General features: G+C 43.6%; 1 protein-coding gene across 7 annotated transcripts in view; it reads right to left on the reverse strand.

Moving 5' to 3' along the window:
- The window catches only part of TCF12 (transcription factor 12), a 145,494-nt gene that overhangs the window by 63,707 nt on the left and 61,543 nt on the right, over positions 1-20,244 (reverse strand). For all 7 annotated transcript variants that reach the window (XM_028705856.2, XM_028705859.2, XM_028705854.2 and 4 more), the window contains one exon: positions 2,006-2,070. In XM_028705856.2, coding sequence (XP_028561689.2) covers positions 2,006-2,070 — 65 coding nt within the window. The remainder of the gene's footprint in view (positions 1-2,005; positions 2,071-20,244) is intronic.

The raw sequence follows: 20,244 nt of genomic DNA on the forward strand, positions 1-20,244 counted from the left end.
TGCTGACTGCCTGTAAGCTCCAGTCCCACGCTGCCAGAAGCGCCTGTGGAGGGCAGAGGAGGCTTGGGGCCTAATGTTGCGCTGGGTGCTCTGTCTTGGTTTGGGGCTTGCAGCGCAGAGTGAGTGCAAGATGGGCAGCATACGAAGCACCACCTCACATGAAACAAACATGACGTGAAATGTCCGCTGCTGCAGCTGCTGGGCCACCACCTACTCCTTGGTAGCAATGGCAGCAGCTGGCACTGGGCTTCGACATGGCACTCCAGGTCTCAGCCACCCCCAGCATCAACCTGTGCTGGTTCTGGGCTATCTGTTGGGCTGAGGCATGCAATGGAGAGGTGAGGAACAGGTGGCCAGGTGCACAGGGAGGGGAGGGATGGAGAGTGGGAGAAGGCGGCCCTTGCTCACTCGTAGGGTGGAGGGGGAAAGCATGAGTGAACGCGGGTTGGCAAAGATGGGGCTTGCACCCGACAGGAAACCAGAAGGCTGGGCTACCGCAGGAGACTGACAGACACTGACAGGCACCCCAGGATTCAAATTGCTGGTGCTGCTGCACAAGTGAGAATGCTTCCCTACCTGACTCCCGAGTAAGTTTGCTGCTGCCTGAGTGAAATGCCATTTCTCCAGCCACAGTGCAGATCATCTGGCTGGCACTGAGGGTTTGGGGCTAGAAAAGCCGCCCTGCACGACTCCAAAGTAAAAACTGCTCTTAATTTTTCCAATTCATTTGAATACTGTGCTGTTAGAACAAAGGTTGAGGAAGAGCTGTAGCTGCCTGCTGCCCTTTTAAATGCACTCCCTGTCTCCCCTGTCCGTCTCAGGGTGTGTGTGGGCAAACTTTGAGCTCCTCGTTTCAGGGACTGTTCAGTCTTATTTAGATAGATATTCGCTTCCCTTTGCTGTTTGGTGCTAAGCATCATGTATTTGTCTATTGATGTAAGTGGGCTTATGCAGAAAGCATATTGTTGCTACATACAGATCTGAGAAATTTCAGTGGTGCAAATCTGTTTTGGATATTGTAAAAGGATCTTTCAGGCATGCCTTTTTGCACATGCTCACTCCAGATCCTTGGCATTGTACAACAAATGGTCTCAGGAAGTGCCACTTACTATTGCCTTGCAAACTGAGAGTGCCCGAAATGTGCATTTGTTGACACAAGCATTGCAAAGCAAACTTTGGAAGCATTTAACAAAGCTTTTAACCTTATGTTCTGAGGCAAACCTAGCAGTCGTGGAATTGGAGAACAAGACAACTTGCAGATTGCCTGAAGCATAATATTAAATTGTAGTTATAAACTCTAATAATTATAGTAATAAAATATTTATTTAACAGATTTATAAGCTGCCTTCTAGTGTGACTACCCTCACAAGGTAGCTTTCAGTCAATATTAAAATTCAAAAATACAGATGACTGTACACATATTACAAAAGCTATTGCACAAAAAGATAACAAGATAGAGTGGGAGGACTGTAGCTTCACAGAGGGGGAGGAGTATAGCAGAAGACTGGAAAACCAACAGGAAGTGAACCAGAGCAAATGGCAGGCAGAGCCACCCCTCATTGGTTGTAAAGGCGGGCAGGTGGGGATTGGCTCAGGGCAGACTGAGGTTGGCAGGGCAGTGCTAGATGTGTCCTAAGAGCCAAGCCTCCATTGCTACTTAGAACTGATACACATCATAGTTACATCACTGATAGTATGGTTAGAGCAAACCATGGCAAGAAAGAGATACAACAAGAGACTTTATAGCATGTCCCCAATCTCCTAACCATGGTTAGAAAATCAGGACCTGCAGGTGAAGCATCGTAGAGGCATGATATTGATATATTGATAAATATATTGATATATTGATAAAATGGGAGAATTGCAGAGCAGAAAACTAACTTCAAACATACATATCCAGATCCTATACAATCACAAGCCATCTGCATTACCTCTGCATGCCCAGAAACACTAACAGCATTAGTACTAATAAGCTGCTGAAATGTTTTAAAACTAAAACATTTACCTGACAGCCTGAGAGTCCTGGTTCTCGACCAAACAATGGAAATTGAGTTCTTTCTGATGTCTTTCCTATAAAATTAAAAATAAAAATGAACTACCTACATGCAGAGAACCTCATAAGTAGAGATTTAACAATACATCAATACAGCATAAAGTGTACATAAAAGAAAACAAGTACAAATGTTTGATACTTAAAAAGGTTGATTTTTTTTATCAGAAGCAAAAACTACAATTATTAATTTCCACACTTTGGCTTAAAATGAGGAACTTGAAAAAAATACATTTGATACACTTGCTAAACCTGTAATGAAAAATGCTAGCTTTTGATGCCTTCCAAGTATGAAATTATTTTTGCTGTTTGATATTGAAAAAAAATGTTATTTACAAATTGCTGCTTAAGACTGCAAGGCATGCAGGGGTTGAGACCTAGATAATCTATCCCTCTTGTAACACAGAATTGGAGTTTCCTGGGAGGTTAATAAGACTGACACATATTTCACTATCGCTTACTTGAAAAACGGACACATTACTGTTAAAAAAGCAAAAGAAAGTTACCAATTTTCTGCTCAAGCAATTTGCCCCCAGCAACTGTCAAGAGACCAAGCAAATAAAATACCTAGCTTGCAAAATTGTTTGAAGCAGTATGAATCATGCTGTTCATGTTAACTGCACTCAGCATTTTCTTTCCTGTAAATAAGAAGCCCTATACCAAATGATAAACAGCTTTGACTAAAGTATGCAATATTCCAGGCAGGGTTTATAAACAAAATATTTGCACAAGACTAAATTACAAGCACTGAAAAATTGCTGCGGCAGAGGACAAGCTGAAATCTACATCTCTACAACTTTGTGGGAGAACACCTTCCCAAACATATATTAAATACTGTAGTCACTTCCTTTATTTACAGACTGCTGCCGTTGGGCCTTTGCGCTCCCAGGCAGTACAGATTCACTCTGAAATAGGTAACTCCAAGGGCCAGAACAACTAGACCCATAACCTCATTGCAAAACCAGCACTGCACGGCTAAATTCTAGATCTGAGATGATTCAGCCCAAACATGTGACATCAACAGCTCTTAGGATAGAATATACTTCTATTTTAGTAGAAGGCAAGGTCTGGCTTTGGGGTGGAACTTATTGTCTGCAGTTTTTACTCTTGGAAGAGTGTACTTCTAACTTGATAGTGTGTCAAAACTCTTAGGAGTTGTTAGAAGAATTTCCAGTTAAACAAATTTTGTATGTGTGGTATGGCAGTACCCTCTTTTTTTCAGTGCCCTACAATAATGCAAACATCTGGTTTCTCTTAAACAGATCAATGTAATTTGACATCAGAGCTCTGTAACAGGAATTAAGAATGCGGAGCCTTCTAGATTTTGTTGGACTACAACTCCCAATGCTGGCTGGGGTTGATAGGAGTTTGGAGTCCATTCAACAACTGGAGGGTCATAGATTATCCATCCCTGCTCTATAACAGGCACGTTCTTCAATACATAGAAGCCATTTTAGCAAGTAAACAGTGTATAGAATAACAACAACAACAACAACAACAACAACAACAACAGCAACAAGAACAACCACCACCATTATCCTCATCATCAGATCAGGAGCTGTTGTGAATCCACAAGGTGACTGTTAATTACTTGAAATTGTTATTTTTCCTAAAGTATAGGAAACCATTTGCATTAATTTCCTGCAGCATTTTCTTGCCAGCTATTTTTGAAGAGAGATTTAACGGCATGCCATATGTGAAGCGTGTATGCCCATGTAAAAGGTAGGCGTTAGAAACTGCATTATACAAGTTACTATTTTGTAATTTTTATAGGGTCAAAAGATTTATTTGTTCTCTGATTGCTCCCTTCCCAGAAAGATCTTTAGAGCAGCATATGGCCTTCCTGGTCATGGATATGCAATTCCATGCAGCTGACCGCCAATGTTATATTCCAGGCTCTTGAGATTTGTAAGCAACGTTTGAAGAACTGATAACAAGTACTGGTTGTTTTGATCTTGTTCAAAGCTTGTTTCCATTTTTAACAATGAGAAATATGTTGGTAGTGAGCTTTTCTGTATTTTTGTTTTTCCCTGCCCACATATTGTATGGAATCTTTTATTTTTTTTAACGAAGGTGGGTGCATTATTAATAAAAGAATGTGGGAAGCCAAAGACCCATCTAGGTCAGTGTCTTGTTCTCACGATGGCCTATGGGAAACCCACAAACAGGACCTGAAAGCCACAGCACTTTTCCCACCTGCAATTCAAGCAACTGCTATTCTGAGGCATACTTAGTAGGTTAGTAGTCATGGTTAGTAGACTCTATGAGTTTGTGTAAACCTCTTTTAGAGCCATCCAAGTTGGTGACCACCATTACCTCTTGTGGAAACAAACTATGTGCTGTGCGAAGTAGTACTTAATTTTGCTGGAAATTTCCAACATTCAGCTGCACCGGGTGGCCCCATATTCTAGCATTATGGGATTGGGGCAAACTTTTTCCTATCCACTTTCTCTGCAACATGCAGTTTTACACACATAGAATTGTGTATCCTCTTATTTGCCTTTGCTCTAAACTAAAATGTCCAAATGTTGTAACCTTTCCTTACAGAGGAATTGCTCTTGAACTTGAACTCAGGTTTATCTAGCTTCTTCTCCAAAGAGCTCAGGGGTGGTTCTCCTGTGAGGCTGAGAAATAGTGACTGAGCCAAGATCACCTAGTGAACTTTGTGACTAAGTGGGAATTTGAACCCAGGATTTCTTGGTCCTGATCCACTCTACAAGATCAGGCAGGGTTCCATGGCAACCCAAGGACTCCTGCTCCTGCTGAGCATGCAGCGTTTCAAACCCCCACCCCATGCTCACAGGAAGCATCTCAGGAGAAGAGTGTGTCCTGTCACAACAGTGCTGCTTACATCTCCATTGCATTAATACAAAGAAGGGCAGGAGCCACTGCCATGAAACCAGGCGGTCTCATGAAGTGGGATCAGCTGGGGATAAAACAAAGAGTACATTGGGAAAACCTTCTGCCCTCAACTTCCACTGAGCAACAGGCTGCCACTGAGTACTGGCAAATAAGTGGTGGGGCAGGGAAGGCTGCTCCAATATATTCCTTCCACTCCAACCCTCTCACTCTTCCAAGAGAGAAATATTAAATACACACCTTTCCCATAACGCCATTACAAAATCAAATATGCAACTAAAGAGTTCATGAACTATGTCTACTTAATCATTTAAACTGGTTTGCCAGTACCCTCCTGCATATATCAGTGGTGGCGGCAGCAACAGTGGCACCATATCCACTGGGGGGGGGGGGAGGAAAAAATGGCACCTGCACAGAATCCAGCAGGGTCAGCACTGTCAGTGCTGGGAGAAAACCCTGATTCTCTACACTTCAGGAGGCATTGGATGGCAGTAGTGATCTCTCTTTCTCTCATCTGCTCTGATCTTAACACAATGCTTGGTGATTTCTGCCTGCACATGGAAAACATCCAAGCTGGTTGGAGCACTGATGCGGAAGTAGACAGCCGAACACTTTGATCTGTCTTGAATACAGTGGTACCTCGGATTACATACGCTCCAGGTTACAGACTCCACTAACCCAGAAATATTACCTCAGGTTAAGAACCTTGCTTCAGGCCGAGAACAGAAATTGTTCTCCGGCGGTGCAGTGGCAGCAGGAGGCCCCATTAGCTAAAGTGGTGCTTCAGGTTAAGAAGAGTTTCAGGTCCAGAACGAATTAAGTTCTTAACCCGAGGTACCACTATACTTGCAATCACTGCCATCCCTTGGGAAACCTGCCTGCTCCTTCTGTGAAGAAGAGGAGAACTGACTGCTGCCAGTGGCTTCCCCATTGACAAAAGCAAGGAAAGTTAGCTTTGTTTGAACTGTAGCAGCAGGAAGGATCGTGGAGAATGGAACTTCAGCAAACCCCTCTCTCCATTCTGAAGAGGGAGTTAGCTGTGTTTGTATGTGTGTGGGATGACCACATCCCATTTTTTGTCATCTCCACTGCTGTCATACAACCCTAAAGGGTTGGACAAGAATAAATGCAACCCTCAAAAAAGCAACAAAAAAAGGGGGGGATCCCCATTCCTACTATGATGAATACACACTAGGTAAGGTAAAGGTAAAGGTGCCCCTGCCCGTACGGGCCAGTCTTGCCAGACTCTAGGGTTGTGCGCTCATCTCACTCTATAGGCCGGGAGCCAGCGCTGTCTGCAGACACTTCCGGGTCACGTGGCCAGCGTGACGAACCTGCTCTGGTGAGCCAGAGCCGCACACGGAAACGCCGTTTACCTTCCCGCTAGTAAGCGGTCCCTATTTATCTACTTGCACCCGGGGGTGCTTTCGAACTGCTAGGTTGGCAGGCGCTGGGACCGAACGACGGGAGCGCACCCCGCAGCGGGGATTCGAACCGCTGACCATGCGATCGGCAAGTCCTAGGCGCTGAGGTTTTACCCACAGTGCCACCCGCGTCCCAATTTAGCATTTAGCATTTCACCATTATAACACAACATATGGCATAAGAATATAAGGAAACACCCTACTTAGCTTTTCACCATCCTAAACAGTTTAGTGTCACCTGAAAATCTGACTCTCTCACTGCTCAATCCCAGATCATTTAAGAATGCATTCACCCTACCACATTTTGAATGAAATGGTGTGGACTGCAGGGTGATGTGTAAATGTTTGCTCAAAGTTGCTGTAAGAGGCAGAGAATAAAAGAGTAACATCAGGAGGCAAAACACCGTGTTTTTGTTCTGAATGTGCACTCCTGTCATTTTAAAGCTGCACATCTCAGTACCACAAAGAGTTGGGCAGGTTATCACAGTGCCAAAATTAAGAATATCCGTGCATGTAAGAGAGTAAGCTTTTTCAGCAGAGTGATGTTAGTATAAATTAGAGAGCCATAGGCACTGTGTTAAACTACTCTGATGCTGACTCTCCAGTCTTAAATTTAATGGAAATTCAAGTCTTGGAAACTCAGCACACTACATCTTTGGATTTTCTGGGCCTTTCCTTAAAAAAAGGAGGGAATTAAAATACTTCACAACTCTTCAAGAATTCAATTATTGATTGCAAAGCAAATACAGAATATAACAGTAAACATCCAAATGACTTGGAGTCTTACAGCTTACAGAACAAAGCAAAGCAATGTTTGAGCACTTTACATGCAATATATGCTGATTTCATTTACTGAAACAATATGAAAAAATAATACTACAGTGTGTCGTTTTTATAATACCGTATATGTGAGCATCCATAGATATCTGGTTGGCCACTATGGATGGTATTTGGTTTGATCTAGCAGTGCTTTTATTTTGTTCATTTGTCTTCTCCTAAACATATTCCACTTCACATACACACCAATAAGCATCTAGGAGCAGAGGAAAACCACATACCTTCCCCCAAAATGCATGAGATCCTAAAGTATAATGGATTGCTTGAGCTAAGGTGGAGGGGATGGAGGATAACACACTGGACAGGTACCATGTGCAACCTGAATGTTTGAAATAATTTTCATATTCCAATACCTGCTTGTTTAAAATTTGAGCAGCCTATTTTTTTCTAGCCAGTGTGCAGAAAATGCTAATCAAACAAAACTCGCTAGCAGTAAAGGATCGGACTATAAAAAGGCATGTAGGATTGCATGTTCCCTTGCTTTTATTTCTGCTTAATGTTGCACCTTAACATAACTGCTTCTTCCCAACAGGATGAATATTTCAAAAGATTTGTTGTGCTGTTTACATTTTGAGGCATTTGTTAACCGGTACTCTTCCCCTGGGCCAAAGATGAGCAAATACCCTCTCTTCTCATTGGGCCTATTATCATTTTAATTACGTTCTCTTCCCAGGTGGTCATGTTCCTGGATTGCTGCAGTTTATAAGCAGTTACTAAATACATGCAGAATGTTAACTAAGGTATAATTATTTTTCACAGCTTAATAAAAATAATTATGGTTGTAAGCATATTGTTACTTGAATACCCTCCTTTTGCTGACCTTTTAGTTGTGTGTTGGTTACTTTTATATGTGATGATTTTACAAAAGAGATAACTAGTGTTCTACTTTGCTTGATAGTTCAGAGGTCCACAATTCCATTTCCTCTAAATGTCTAGAAGAGCCAAGCAAATAATTTGCCATGAATAATTTACATAGTGAATTTAGTTTTATTTTTCTTGTGGAGCATCTGTGAGCTGACTACATTTCTTCCCAATCTGTTTTTCAGTTATTAGGCCATTTTTGAGCTTTCCCCTCTTATCACTGTAACATTTATTTCAGGGGTTGCCAACCACAGTCCGCAAAGATTTTCTCTGGTGCCTTCAGGTGGGGGTCCCAGTCTCTGAGCTTCCATTTTGAAAGAAAACGAAGCTTCTAGCCCTCCTAGAAAAAAGGCTACGAAACAAAATATATAGGTGCCCTTCTAACCAAAATGAACTGGCTTAGCTACTCCTGCCTGTCAGTGTTTGTAGCCAATAAATGAAATCACAGCTGTGGTTGACAAGTGAATTATCTGGACAATAGAAACTACTGGTGTCCTAAAGAGTTACTGTTTCCTACTTCACTTTAGTTTACTTTAACTGTTTTTGTCTTATTTTCAAGTCATTGGATCCACCTGTTTATTGCCCTGTTTGTTTTGTTGCCTGCCATCCACGTGGAATAGGCAGCAGGCAGTGCTTGAGATAATTCATGGGTAGGCAACCTAAGGCCCGGGGGCCGGATCCTGCCCAATCACCTTCTAAATCCAGCCCGTGGGCGGTCCGGGAATCAGCGTGTTTTTACATGAGTAGAATGTGTCCTTTTATTTAAAATGCATCTCTGGGTTATTTGTGGGGCATTGGAATTCGTTCATTTTTTTATTTTTTAAAAAATAGTCCGGCCCCCCCACAAGGTCTGAGGGACAGTGGACTCTGCTGAAAGTTTGCTGACCCCTGAGATAATTTTTTGAAAATTGGGGTGGAAGGGAGGAGTAATTCTTGTTATGTTTGTTTTGCTGCCTGCCTGTACATGGAGCATGCAGCTGTTTGGGGAAAACCACAGTTGAATATGAGGGATGTTGGGTGGGATGTTGCATATGGGAACATTTTCTCCTTTCTCATTTCTGCTGCATACCCTGCAGCAGGGATTGTTTCACAGTTGTGGGTGCAGTCTAGTGCAGAGGCATGCTGATGACAATAATAACGATCATCTTTTTCCTGCTTGTTGTTGAGGTGTTTGAGGGCAGGGGGAGCATTTCAGGGGCATCATCACCACCTTTTCCTCCTGTCTGGCCCACAGCAGGGCATGTTCCCAAGTATTTGGGGGGTGGGGAAAGAGCTCAGTGCAAAGGTAGAAACATTAACATCATTATCTCCTCTACATCCTTAATTCTAAAAAGCTTGTAGAGGACACTCAGCTTCAAGCATCATTCTAATCTGGGCCAGTATTGTTCAAGTACTTCTTCATGCAGTGCATGGTTAAACTATGGAACTCATGTCCACAGGAGGCAGAGACAACTAATAGCTTGGATGACTTTATAAGAGAATTGGACTAATTCAGCATCCCTAGCTGTGGGCCACAATCTGATTCAAGTAATTTTAAAAACCATAAGCAGCATCTAGCAGGGCCGTCTTAAGCATATACGGTGCTGTGGTGCAAAGTTCCCTCCGGCGCCCCCCCCTTTCCCAGAGTTGTCCCTTTTTTTATGGAGGACGGCACTGCCCGCGAGGCTGGAGGAGGCGGGCAGCGGCTAGAGGACGGCTCCTCCGGCGGGGAAGAGGCAGAGGCTGGACGCGCGCCTCCCGGCTCAGCTGGCCGCTTCATGCAGCGGTGGCCACGGCAGACGAAGGCTCCAGGTGTGGTGCTGCTTTGGCATGGGCAGCATGGCGGAGGCAGGCGAGGGTGGCGAGCTGATGCCGGGAGGTGCCACATCCAGCCTTCACCTCTTCCCTGGCGCCCTCCAGAACTTGGCGCCCTGTGCCCCTAGCCTCTATGGGTAAGACACCCCTGGCATCTAGCCTTGTTTGGTGAAGCAGGCACTAACTAACAATTTGCTACTGGATTTTACATGCAGCATTAACTAGTCTGTTTTCAATGATAAATGAATACACATGACTGTTGAACTTGGAATAACTGGTAACAGTATTCTTAAATGCCAATGTTTTTGGGAGTGATTGATGAAAGGCTAAAACTAGTCTAACTTCCATACATACAGCAAAATCTCCCTGGAATACTATCTCCATTCCTTCAGCAAGATTTCTGTGGAAACCTTCATGAAAAAAATGGTGGGTGCTCACCAATAGTGCTTACGCACAATGCTTCAAAATCTCCAGGAACCTGCTTATCTTGAACTTGAGTTTAGATTAAAATAAGACTAATTCAGATATAAGGCTTTACTGATGCACGTCACATACTAGAATATAAGGATTTCACTACTTCTTAGGTTGAATGAAATGGATAGCTTTAAAATTTATAGAAACTGAAGCTTAGAAGGGTATATATGGGATATACAGAAGCTTTACCTTATTTACTGGGCAGTTCAGACAAAAAACCAATCATAAGTCTATAGCAGAGCTTTTCAAACTGTGTGTCACAACACGTTAGTGTGTTGACTGCAGTGTGCAGGTTGTTAAGTTGTGGGCGAACATATCAGACGACACAGCGATTCTTCCAAAGCAGCTCTTTATTTGTAAGCTGGAACAGAACTGAACTGAGGAGCTCAGTCAGCCTACTTATACAGTGGTACCCCGCAAGACGAACGCCTCGCGAGACGAAAAACTCGCAAAACGAAAGGTTTTTTCGTTTTCGAGTTGCCTCGCAAGACGAATTTCCCTATGGGCTTGCTTCGCAAAACGAAGCTTGCCCAGGGGACAGCGGGTCTTCTCTTTTGAAGCAAGGGGCGGCGGGGAGAAGCGATCTTCTCCCCGCAGCCCCAGGTCCGGGGACAGCGGGAAGCGCTTCCCACTGCCCCCGGACCTCTTTTGAAGCAAGGGGCTGCGGGGAGATCGCTTCTCCCCACCGCCCCTTGCTTCAAAAGAGGTCCGGGGACAGCGGGAAGCGCTTCGCGCTGCCCCCGGACCTCTTTTGAAGCAAGGGTTTGCGGGGAAAAGCGATCTCCCCGCAGCCCCTTGCTTCAAAAGAGGTCCGGGGGCAGCGGGAAGCGCAGCGCTTCTTCCCCGCTGCCCCCGGACCTCTTTTGAAGCAAGGGGCTGCGGGGAGATCGCTTCTCCCGGTGCTCCGAAGCCGGGCGGGGGGGAGGGAACACCTGCCCCCACCGCCCGGCTTCGGAACGCTGCCCCGAAGCGGGGCGGGGGGGCGGGAACACCTGCCCCAGCCGCCCCGCTTCGGAACGCTGCCCCGAAGCGGGGCGGGGGGGCGGGAACACCTGCCCCAGCCGCCCCGCTTCGGAACGCTGCCCCGAAGCGGGGCGGGGGGGCGGGAACACCTGCCCCAGCCGCCCCGCTTCGGAACGCTGCCCCGAAGCGGGGCGGGGGGCGGGAACACCTGCCCCAGCCGCCCCGCTTCGGAACGCTGCCCCGAAGCGGGGCGGGGGGGCCGGAACACCTGCCCCAGCCGCCCCGCTTCGGAACGCTGCCCCGAAGCGGGGCGGGGGGGCCGGAACACCTGCCCCAGCCGCCCCGCTTCGGAACGCTGCCCCGAAGCGGGGCGGGGGGGCCGGAACACCTGCCCCAGCCGCCCCGCTTCGGAACTCTGCCCCGAAGCGGGGCGGGGGGGCGGGAACACCTGCCCCAGCCGCCCCGCTTCGGAACGCTGCTCCGAAGCGGGGCGGGGGGGCGGGAACACCTGCCCCAGCCGCCCCGCTTCGGAACGCTGCTCCGAAGCGGGGCGGGGGGGCGGGAACCTCTCACCCCGCCGCCGGGCATCGGAACGAGGTCCTGGACCTCTTCTGAAGGCAGGCGGGGGCAAAAGTCTTTGCTCCCCCCGCCTGCCTTCCCGGGACAGCGGAGACTTCTCCGCTGCCCCGGGCGATCTTAAAATGCTGGCGGGCGGGAGCGAAGCGTTCGCTGCCGACCCCCAGCATTTTAAAATCTCCTCGGGGCAGCGGAGACTTCGCTCCCGCCCGCCAGCATTTTAAAATCGCCCCGGGACAGCAGGGGCTTTTAAAATGCTGGCGGTCGGCAGCAAAGCCCTCCTGTCCCCGGAGCTTGCGGGGCGGGAGGTGGGAAGAAGGGCTTTTCTTCCCACCGCCAGCCTTCAGAACAGCCTTCTGAAGGCTGGCAGTGGGAAGAAAAGCCCTTGTCCCCCCCCCCCCAGCCTTCAGAAGAGGTCGGGGGACAGACTTCCCCGGACCTGGTCTGAAGGCGGTTTCCCTAGGAACGCATTAATTGATTTTCAATGCATTCCTATGGGAAACCGTGCATCGCAAGACGAAAAAACCGCAAGACGAAGAGACTTGTGGAACGAATTAATTTCGTCTTGCGAGGCACCACTGTATAGAGCTCCAGAACAATGTAACTGTTGCAACTTTCTAAAACTATCCAATCACTGAACGTCACTTTCGATCCTTCATTTGCATACAAACTATCCAATCACTGAACGTCACTTTCGATCCTTTATTTGCATAACTATCTACAGTATCCCCCTGCTGGCCCAGGGTGAGAACTTCAGTACATAACATAGGTGTGTCATCCAAACGCTCCCCACGCTTTTATAAGGGGTTAGTTTGCTAGTAAAACTGAGTTACTGTGACACAGTGTGTCAGCAACATGTAACATTTGGAAAGCTCTGGTCTATAGTGACAAGTTGTGTGTATGCACTGCCCTCTGCCTTCAAGTGCTCTGACTTCTTACATCTGAACTGGTCAAATTATGGTTTGTGAGTACCATTGTTTGCCAGCAAACCAGACTGTAAGCTATAATTAGGAGGCAAACTATGGATTGCATGACACAGTCTGTCCAGTTCAATTGCATCAACAAACTAAGGCTTGTCACTCAATCAGAAATAAGGAGAGAAATTTGAGAATGTGAAGCAAAGTGGAAAACACATAGGTAAAGGGTTGGCATTATATTTGATCTAATCCACTATTAGATAGGTATATTTCTTCCTCTCAGTGAATGCAATGTTTACTATTGGAGCTACCTTAAAACAGGAGGGTGTGCTCCAATTACATGGCAAAAATTAGAAGTGCAACTCTTGTCAAGCAAATTCATCTGCATGTTAACTGAATTCTGTACTTGTGGCCCCCAACCATAATGAGTAATAGTTAAGCTGCAGGCAAAATTGTCTCCATATACTACAATGTATTATCCCTGTCAAGTTAATGTTCTGTGTTGAACCATATGGCATGGGTACATATTCTACAAAGAAAATTCCTTAAACTTGTTATAATCAGCATTTGCAGTCATCCAAAAAAAACCTGACACAAACAATAGCTATGGCAAAAGCCATGAACACAGCACAAAAATGAAGAACAGAAGAAGTGAAACTGCTGTGAAATGACTATATATTTTATAATTTTCCTAAGCAACTGATTTTCAATTACACTAAACTCAAACCTCCTGACACAAAATCATTTTGTTGAACAAATCTGTATTTGCATAATATACTGCATGCAAATAATACTCCTAAATCAATATAATGTGGTATGTGTAACAATGCTGTTAAAAATGAGCACTTTCTAATTCTCATGGTTCCTTCTTCCCCATAGTTGCTGCATAATTACAGGAGTCTAACAGTGCTTCATTAGAAATAAGGCCATTTGAATCAAATATCTTCATATGCATTGAGGGTAGGTCATAGATGAATTAAAAACTCCCCAAAGTCTCTGGTACCTGGCACAACCCATCATATCAAGTCAGAAATGAGGCTCAAAGAAGAGCAGAACTTCGTTCCAGCCCCCAGAGAAGTAACAATAAAATGCTGAGAAAACACACCATCAAATCCTGAGCACAGCATCAATTTCGGTTAATTACAGTCTTGTAAGCAATGTGATTATTCAAACAGCTCGTGCAAATGTTAATGAGTTCTTATTTGCATATTTATTTTTTCCTTTGTTGAAATGTCATTATTACATTCTACAGTGATGAATACTGCTGATGAAGTGGTCTGATATGTAATTAGTCATTAGATGGAATGAATAGATCAATTATGAAAAAACTGAGATTAAGAAATAGCAAACAAGACTGCCCAATATTATAAATGAATCTTTGAGAGAGAAAACGAAGACAACCACATAATATTTTTTTTGCTATTTAGATTTCAAAATCGTTAACGATAAATAAAACAACCAATTAAAAAAAGTGAGGTTTTAGGGATAATAAATTAATCAGACAGTAGAAGTGTTCTGTGGAAATGGAGGTTAGACCTCTGATGCTGGTCCCTTAAATTATTTTTGATATCAACTATTATTTACAAATGATTGCTCAGCCTTCTAAAGTGTGTGTGTGTGTGCATACTGTCATTGGTTTCTTTAAAACCAAAAATGCATACCACAGAAATGGGAGAAAGTACGGCCTGAAATCCTAGTCTATTTTAAAAAGGAACGTCTTCCTTAGCCTTTTGCGACTACTTGCTATAGTTATTAAGGCAGCGCTTGCTATTTGCTGGGGGTGGGGGAGAACACATTACTGCAGACCAGATGGGAACATTCCACATGACCAAACCAATCAATCACCTTGGTGGGGCGCAGGTGCAACACAGCCGTGTAGCAACACACCATTTCACAGTCTATCGGGCACAAACACATGGTCACCAATCAATGGCACCCTAAGGACCTCAGAGGGGGGAGGCTCTCTCGAGTCTTACTGGTCCATGCCTGATGACTTCATAATCACACATCATTTCATTCACTGAAGGATGCAAACTAGCATTCTAATAACCTTCTATTGAAAGCATTTTAGGTTGTGCATATTAATAAGAGCGCAGTTTGAAGTACAGTCACGGAGTTGAAACTGTACGGAGTGGAGACTAAAGCGACTTGAAGCTGAAAACTTCTGCCTTGGAGGATATTTTGCTCAGTCCAAGATCAGTGACAAGATCATTCATTTTGCAGCAAAACCCACATACGATTCCATTTTCACACAAAGAAGCCATTAAAAAATACTAGGCTAGTGGAGCTAAAGGGGCAAATTTTAATGTGTGAATACACAAACACACCTCCCCTTAGACTACTGCAAAATATTTATTTTGACAACTTTTCTAGTGTAGTACCTATGCATTTTCTTATTATTATATACGAAGATAATTGATTAGAGCTTTTCCCACTCGTCAGTGTAGCCCCATACTGCCACTGTGTGGCATCTTGTATTCAGACAAATCATTCCTGGGGCAAAAGAGCAGAGCAGGACAGGGAATAAAAAAGTAAAATCTGGCAGCCAGCCTACAGAGTGCGAGTACTTATACAGACCTGCTGGACGATTGCTCTTTTATCTCTTTATATCCCCAGAAGGTTTACATTTGTTTTCCTTTTTTGACCAACACATATATGGCATCAAGAGGCAGAATAATGGGAACATATTTCATATTTCATCCAGATAGAATGGCAAGTGTCCACCTTTGTTTTACAATTATACATTAAGTTTCTCCCCAGATGCTAGTCCACTGTTTGACTGCTGGATTGATCTTTCCAACTTTGTACTAGAAGCCTCTCACTAACCACCAAAACTTCCCCTAACAAATTATCATCTCCTAAATTTTATGTCCATGAAATCCTAGGACCATACTTAGCTATACCAAGTGTTGTGAAGTTACTAAGATTATAAACTCCGAATACTTCCACCCATTACTTGTATTAATCCAGTCTTATTTCCAATGCACAGAAAAATATATGTCAAAGAAGTTTTATGTCAGTGTCATGTTCTGCATTTCCACACTGCATTCATGCCTGCTGCTTCTATAGAAGGTAACAAATAATTTACTGTAACTTATTGCAATTATTGCTGTGACATCTCAAAGATCTCCAGTACTTTTAACTTGCCACAACACCAATGGACCTGTAGTATAACATAGTTTTAGTCTTTATATTTTTTTAAGTAATTTTTCATTTAATTTTAACAATAAACAGAAACTGTAAACAGTGTATTTCTCCCATTTTTGCCTACAGAACTAAAATGTAAGACATAGTCTGTACCAGGTCAGCACAGTATTTTTTTCTACGAGAAAATCCATACAAAAAGACATCTGAGAGGCTGGGGGCTGCAGCACATTGCCATTGCAAAATATCTACAATATCTAAAGAGAGAGAAAACACATGTAGCTTCTACATGTCTGGAGAGACTTGCCTTAAAAACATTTTAAGCAGGTCCCAAAAAAAGAGTACAGCAAACCTGCCTGGTGTCAATGGGCAGGGAGTTCCAAAGATCTCTTAGAAGAGATCTTAGGCTAGAGGACAATGATTTCTGCATAGTTACATATTCCCTCCCTAATAATCCCTAATAAGTAAAGGTACCCCTAACGTTAGGTCAGTCATGGACGACTCTGGGGTTGCAGCGCTCATCTCGCTTCATTGGCCAAGGGAGCCGGCATTTGTCCACAGACATGTGGCCAGCATGACTAATTCGCTTCCGGTGAACCAGAGCAGCACACGGAAATGCAGTTTACGTTCCCGCCAGAGCGGTACCTATTTATCTACTTTCACTTTACATGCTTTCACAAACTGCTAGGTGGGCAAGAGCTGGGACTGAACAAAGGGAGCTCACCCCGTCGCGGGAATTCAAACCACCAACCTTCTGATCAGCAAGCCCTAGGATTTGCCTTTCTGAAAGATACATGGAAAATGACTCCAAGATCTTCCTTGAATGAATGCAACTAATATAGAACTCCACTGGGGTATTCTGTTTAGTGTGCACTGATTTGCAGTTTTCATTCGTCATTTCGCTGTGTGTTGTCCCAGCTTTATAAGATCCTTCTGAAATGTCTTGGCAGAGGGCCTTCTTGGTAGTGGCGCCCACGCCGTGGAACACGCGCCCATCATATGCCAAGGACATGGGTAGGCAAACTAAGGCCCAGGGGCCAGATCCGGCCCAATTGCCTTCTAAATCCGGCCCATGGACAGTCTGGGAATCAGTGTGTTTTTACATGAGTAGAATGTGTCCTTTTATTTAAAAGGCATCTATGGGTTATTTGTGGGGCCTGCCTGGTTTTTTTACATGAGTAGAATGTGTGCTTTTATTTAAAATGCATCTCTGGGTTATTTGTGGGGCATAGGAATTTGTTCATCCCCCCCCTAAAATATAGTCTGCCCCCCCACAAGGTCTGAGGGACAATGGACCGGCCCCCTGCTGAAAAAGTTTGCTGACCCTTGGTCACGGATATGAGTAACTATATAACCTTTAAAAGACATCTGAAGGTAGCCCTGTATAGGGAAGCTTTTTAAGGTTTAATGATTTATTATGTTTTTATATATGTTATGTTATATATGTTGGAAGTCACCCAGAGTAGCTAGGGCAACCTAGTCAAATGGGCGGAGTACAAATAAGAAATTATTATTAAAAAAAATGTTATGTGTTAATACTCAGTATTGCACTAAAATATATCTCACCTTCAAACAAACATTAACAATATTCAAAACCCTTCACACTACCTACAGGGCACATACCTCAAGCGGTCATCCCTTGGTTCCTCCCTTCCTATAGCAGTGAAAGCAAAAACATGAAGCCAGCTGGTTTAGTGTTACATGTCAACCAGTGCTCATGTGGCTTGCTTCTCCATATTAAACAAGGAAAAAGTTTTTGCTAGTCTTGTAGTAGGTTGGCCTAATTTTAAGAAACTGAAATAGTATGCAGCATTCTGAGCATTTTTACTGTTGATATTCAAATAAAGAAAAATAATGTTAGCTCTATGTTTTAAAAATTAAATAGGACACTTTTCAAAACTATAGGGGTATTTTTCTCTCTGAGCATATGTAACCGGCAGATCAAAATCTTCACTTGTCTTTTCAGATTATCTGTATGCTCCCTTGAGTGAAAAAACCCCTGTATCCTTACACCTGCTCACTCCACAATTTCTTTGCACTTGACTTCAAAGGCAGTGTCTCTACAGTGCTGAGAGCAGCAAGATGGTCACGGAGGATGACCCCCTTAGAGGATTTGTAGCAAAGACAGAAATATCAATGTGGCAACTTCTTGTGACCTGTGAATTATAATGTCCTACACCTGATGGCTGTTCCTCAGACTGCCACAGCTGCTAACAGGGAAGAGGGAGAGAACCTTGTGGAGGGGGGGCACAAATGGACACCTGCTGCAATATACAGATACATTTGTATAAAGCCTTCAGGTATTACTGCGCTTAAAGCCATCTAACTGAAATATTACCATAAACACATGTGTGTGTAAAACAAGCTGAACGTACTCTTAGATGTATAAAAACCCAAGGGTAAAAAGGCTCTGTATACGCTACCAGCACTGAATTATCATGTAATTTAATTTTCCTGAAACCCATTAAGTTTCCATAAAAGGAAAATGAAAAATAGATGACAGCATGTCTTCATTGTGAGCAAAATTCAATTCATGTAACACTTGGGGAGAAATAAATTATATGAGCATATTAGGTCATACCACGTCATCCCTTTCATCAGAGGCAGGTATAATTATGGCAAAGGCTGCTTTATCCATTAACAGCTCATTTGGACTTGACTTTTTAAAGTCAGATCAAATGTATAAATTCAGAGTTTGAGCATGCAAGATGTCAATAAGGAGCTTTAATGGATTAAACCTACCCTAAGTGATAAAGGAGAGGGATTATATGAAAAGTTACATCATCAACATCATCACCATGCTCCTCCTCTTGCCCTTCACCCTAAAGCTCCAAGGTGTGTTACAACAATTCAAGCACAATGCAAAAACAGTTTTAAAAACTTAAAATTGCAGAAATAAGGTGGCTGTGATGCATCTCAAGTGTCAAACATCAGGGGAAAGTGGTGTGTCTTCAGCCTTTGCTGAAAACTGCATAGTGAAAAAGCCATAGGCACCTCTGTGGGGAGGGAGTTTCATAATAGGGCCCCCTCTGAAGATTTCAACACCCAAGAGCGTCCAGTAGGGAAGGAGGCAATCTTTCAGATATCTGGGGGCTTTGTCGTTTAGGGCTTAAATCACTTACATTAGCACCTTGAATTGGGCCCAAAAACAAACTGGCAACCAGTGAAGCTATTTTAAATCAGGAGTTGAAATCTAAATAGAAACCCAGTCAGTAATCTGGTCGCTGCATTTTGAACCTATTGAAGTTTCAAAGTCATCTTCAAGGGTCGCTCCGCATAAAGCATATTGCAAAAATCCAACCTAGAAGTTAGCAGTGCATGGCGTATAGTAGACAAGTCATTTCTGTCCAAAAGGTGAACCATAGCTAGGCATCACAGTTATAGAGTATTCAGACACAGAGTGTGACAAGAGAAAACAAACAAATATTTTTTAAAAGTTGTACCAGGGCTTTCATTTCTAAATGTCTCAAGGTACTCGACAATAGTCTATCATTTCCAGCTCAAATTCAACCCCTCCCCTTATTCTACACAGCAATGGAAAACAGGATTAAGCTAAAAGTCAGCTTCTACTGGCAAATCAAATCACAGATAGAGAAAATTATAACTGCAGGCCAGAGTAATTAATGCAGTTCTTAGAAGAAGGTAATTTGGTTCACCAGGGATTCACACACACACACACACACACACACACACACACACACACACACCACTCAACATTTCTTCCAAATTGCATCATCAAGACATCCACCAACAACTGTTGTCTACTACAAAAGCACAATATTCTTTTCCCTTCTTTCACGTCAAACAGCCTTAAATCAGAGTACTCATTTCCAACCGTTTACATTATGTGATACCCAATTACGTAGCTTTCAGCAATTTGACACCATCAGATGTAACCTTTGATGGAAAATAGATGCACTGCAACCCACCAGAAGAAAGCATACATGTATGGATGCTCCCATCAATAGTGTGAGCCACACACTTGTTCAATCAAAAAGTACTGGATAAGGATTCCTTAAAAGCAAGCTGTAGTATGACCTAGTTCCAGAATCAGATTAAATATCAGAAGCTTCCTTTAGTGTTAAATCTGTCCTGACAAAAGCAGGGTTAATACAGAGCAACCTTGTATTAATGTAGGGTAACATGATTATTTATCTGAATGGGCAAAGGACTCAAAGACATTCAGGTCACTGCATTTTGGATAAAAAGCTGGTAGGCTCCGTTCTGACTAAGAGAGTTGGATTTTGCATGGATCTGTTTCTATTCAGATTCTATGAAACAGGGCAGACCTTGGAGCACCCCTGCACTACAGTATCAGTAACTACCCATTTCTGCACCAGATTAT

The sequence above is a fragment of the Podarcis muralis genome, chromosome 14 (assembly GCF_964188315.1).
Source record: "Podarcis muralis chromosome 14, rPodMur119.hap1.1, whole genome shotgun sequence".
Taxonomy (NCBI): domain Eukaryota; kingdom Metazoa; phylum Chordata; class Lepidosauria; order Squamata; family Lacertidae; genus Podarcis; species Podarcis muralis.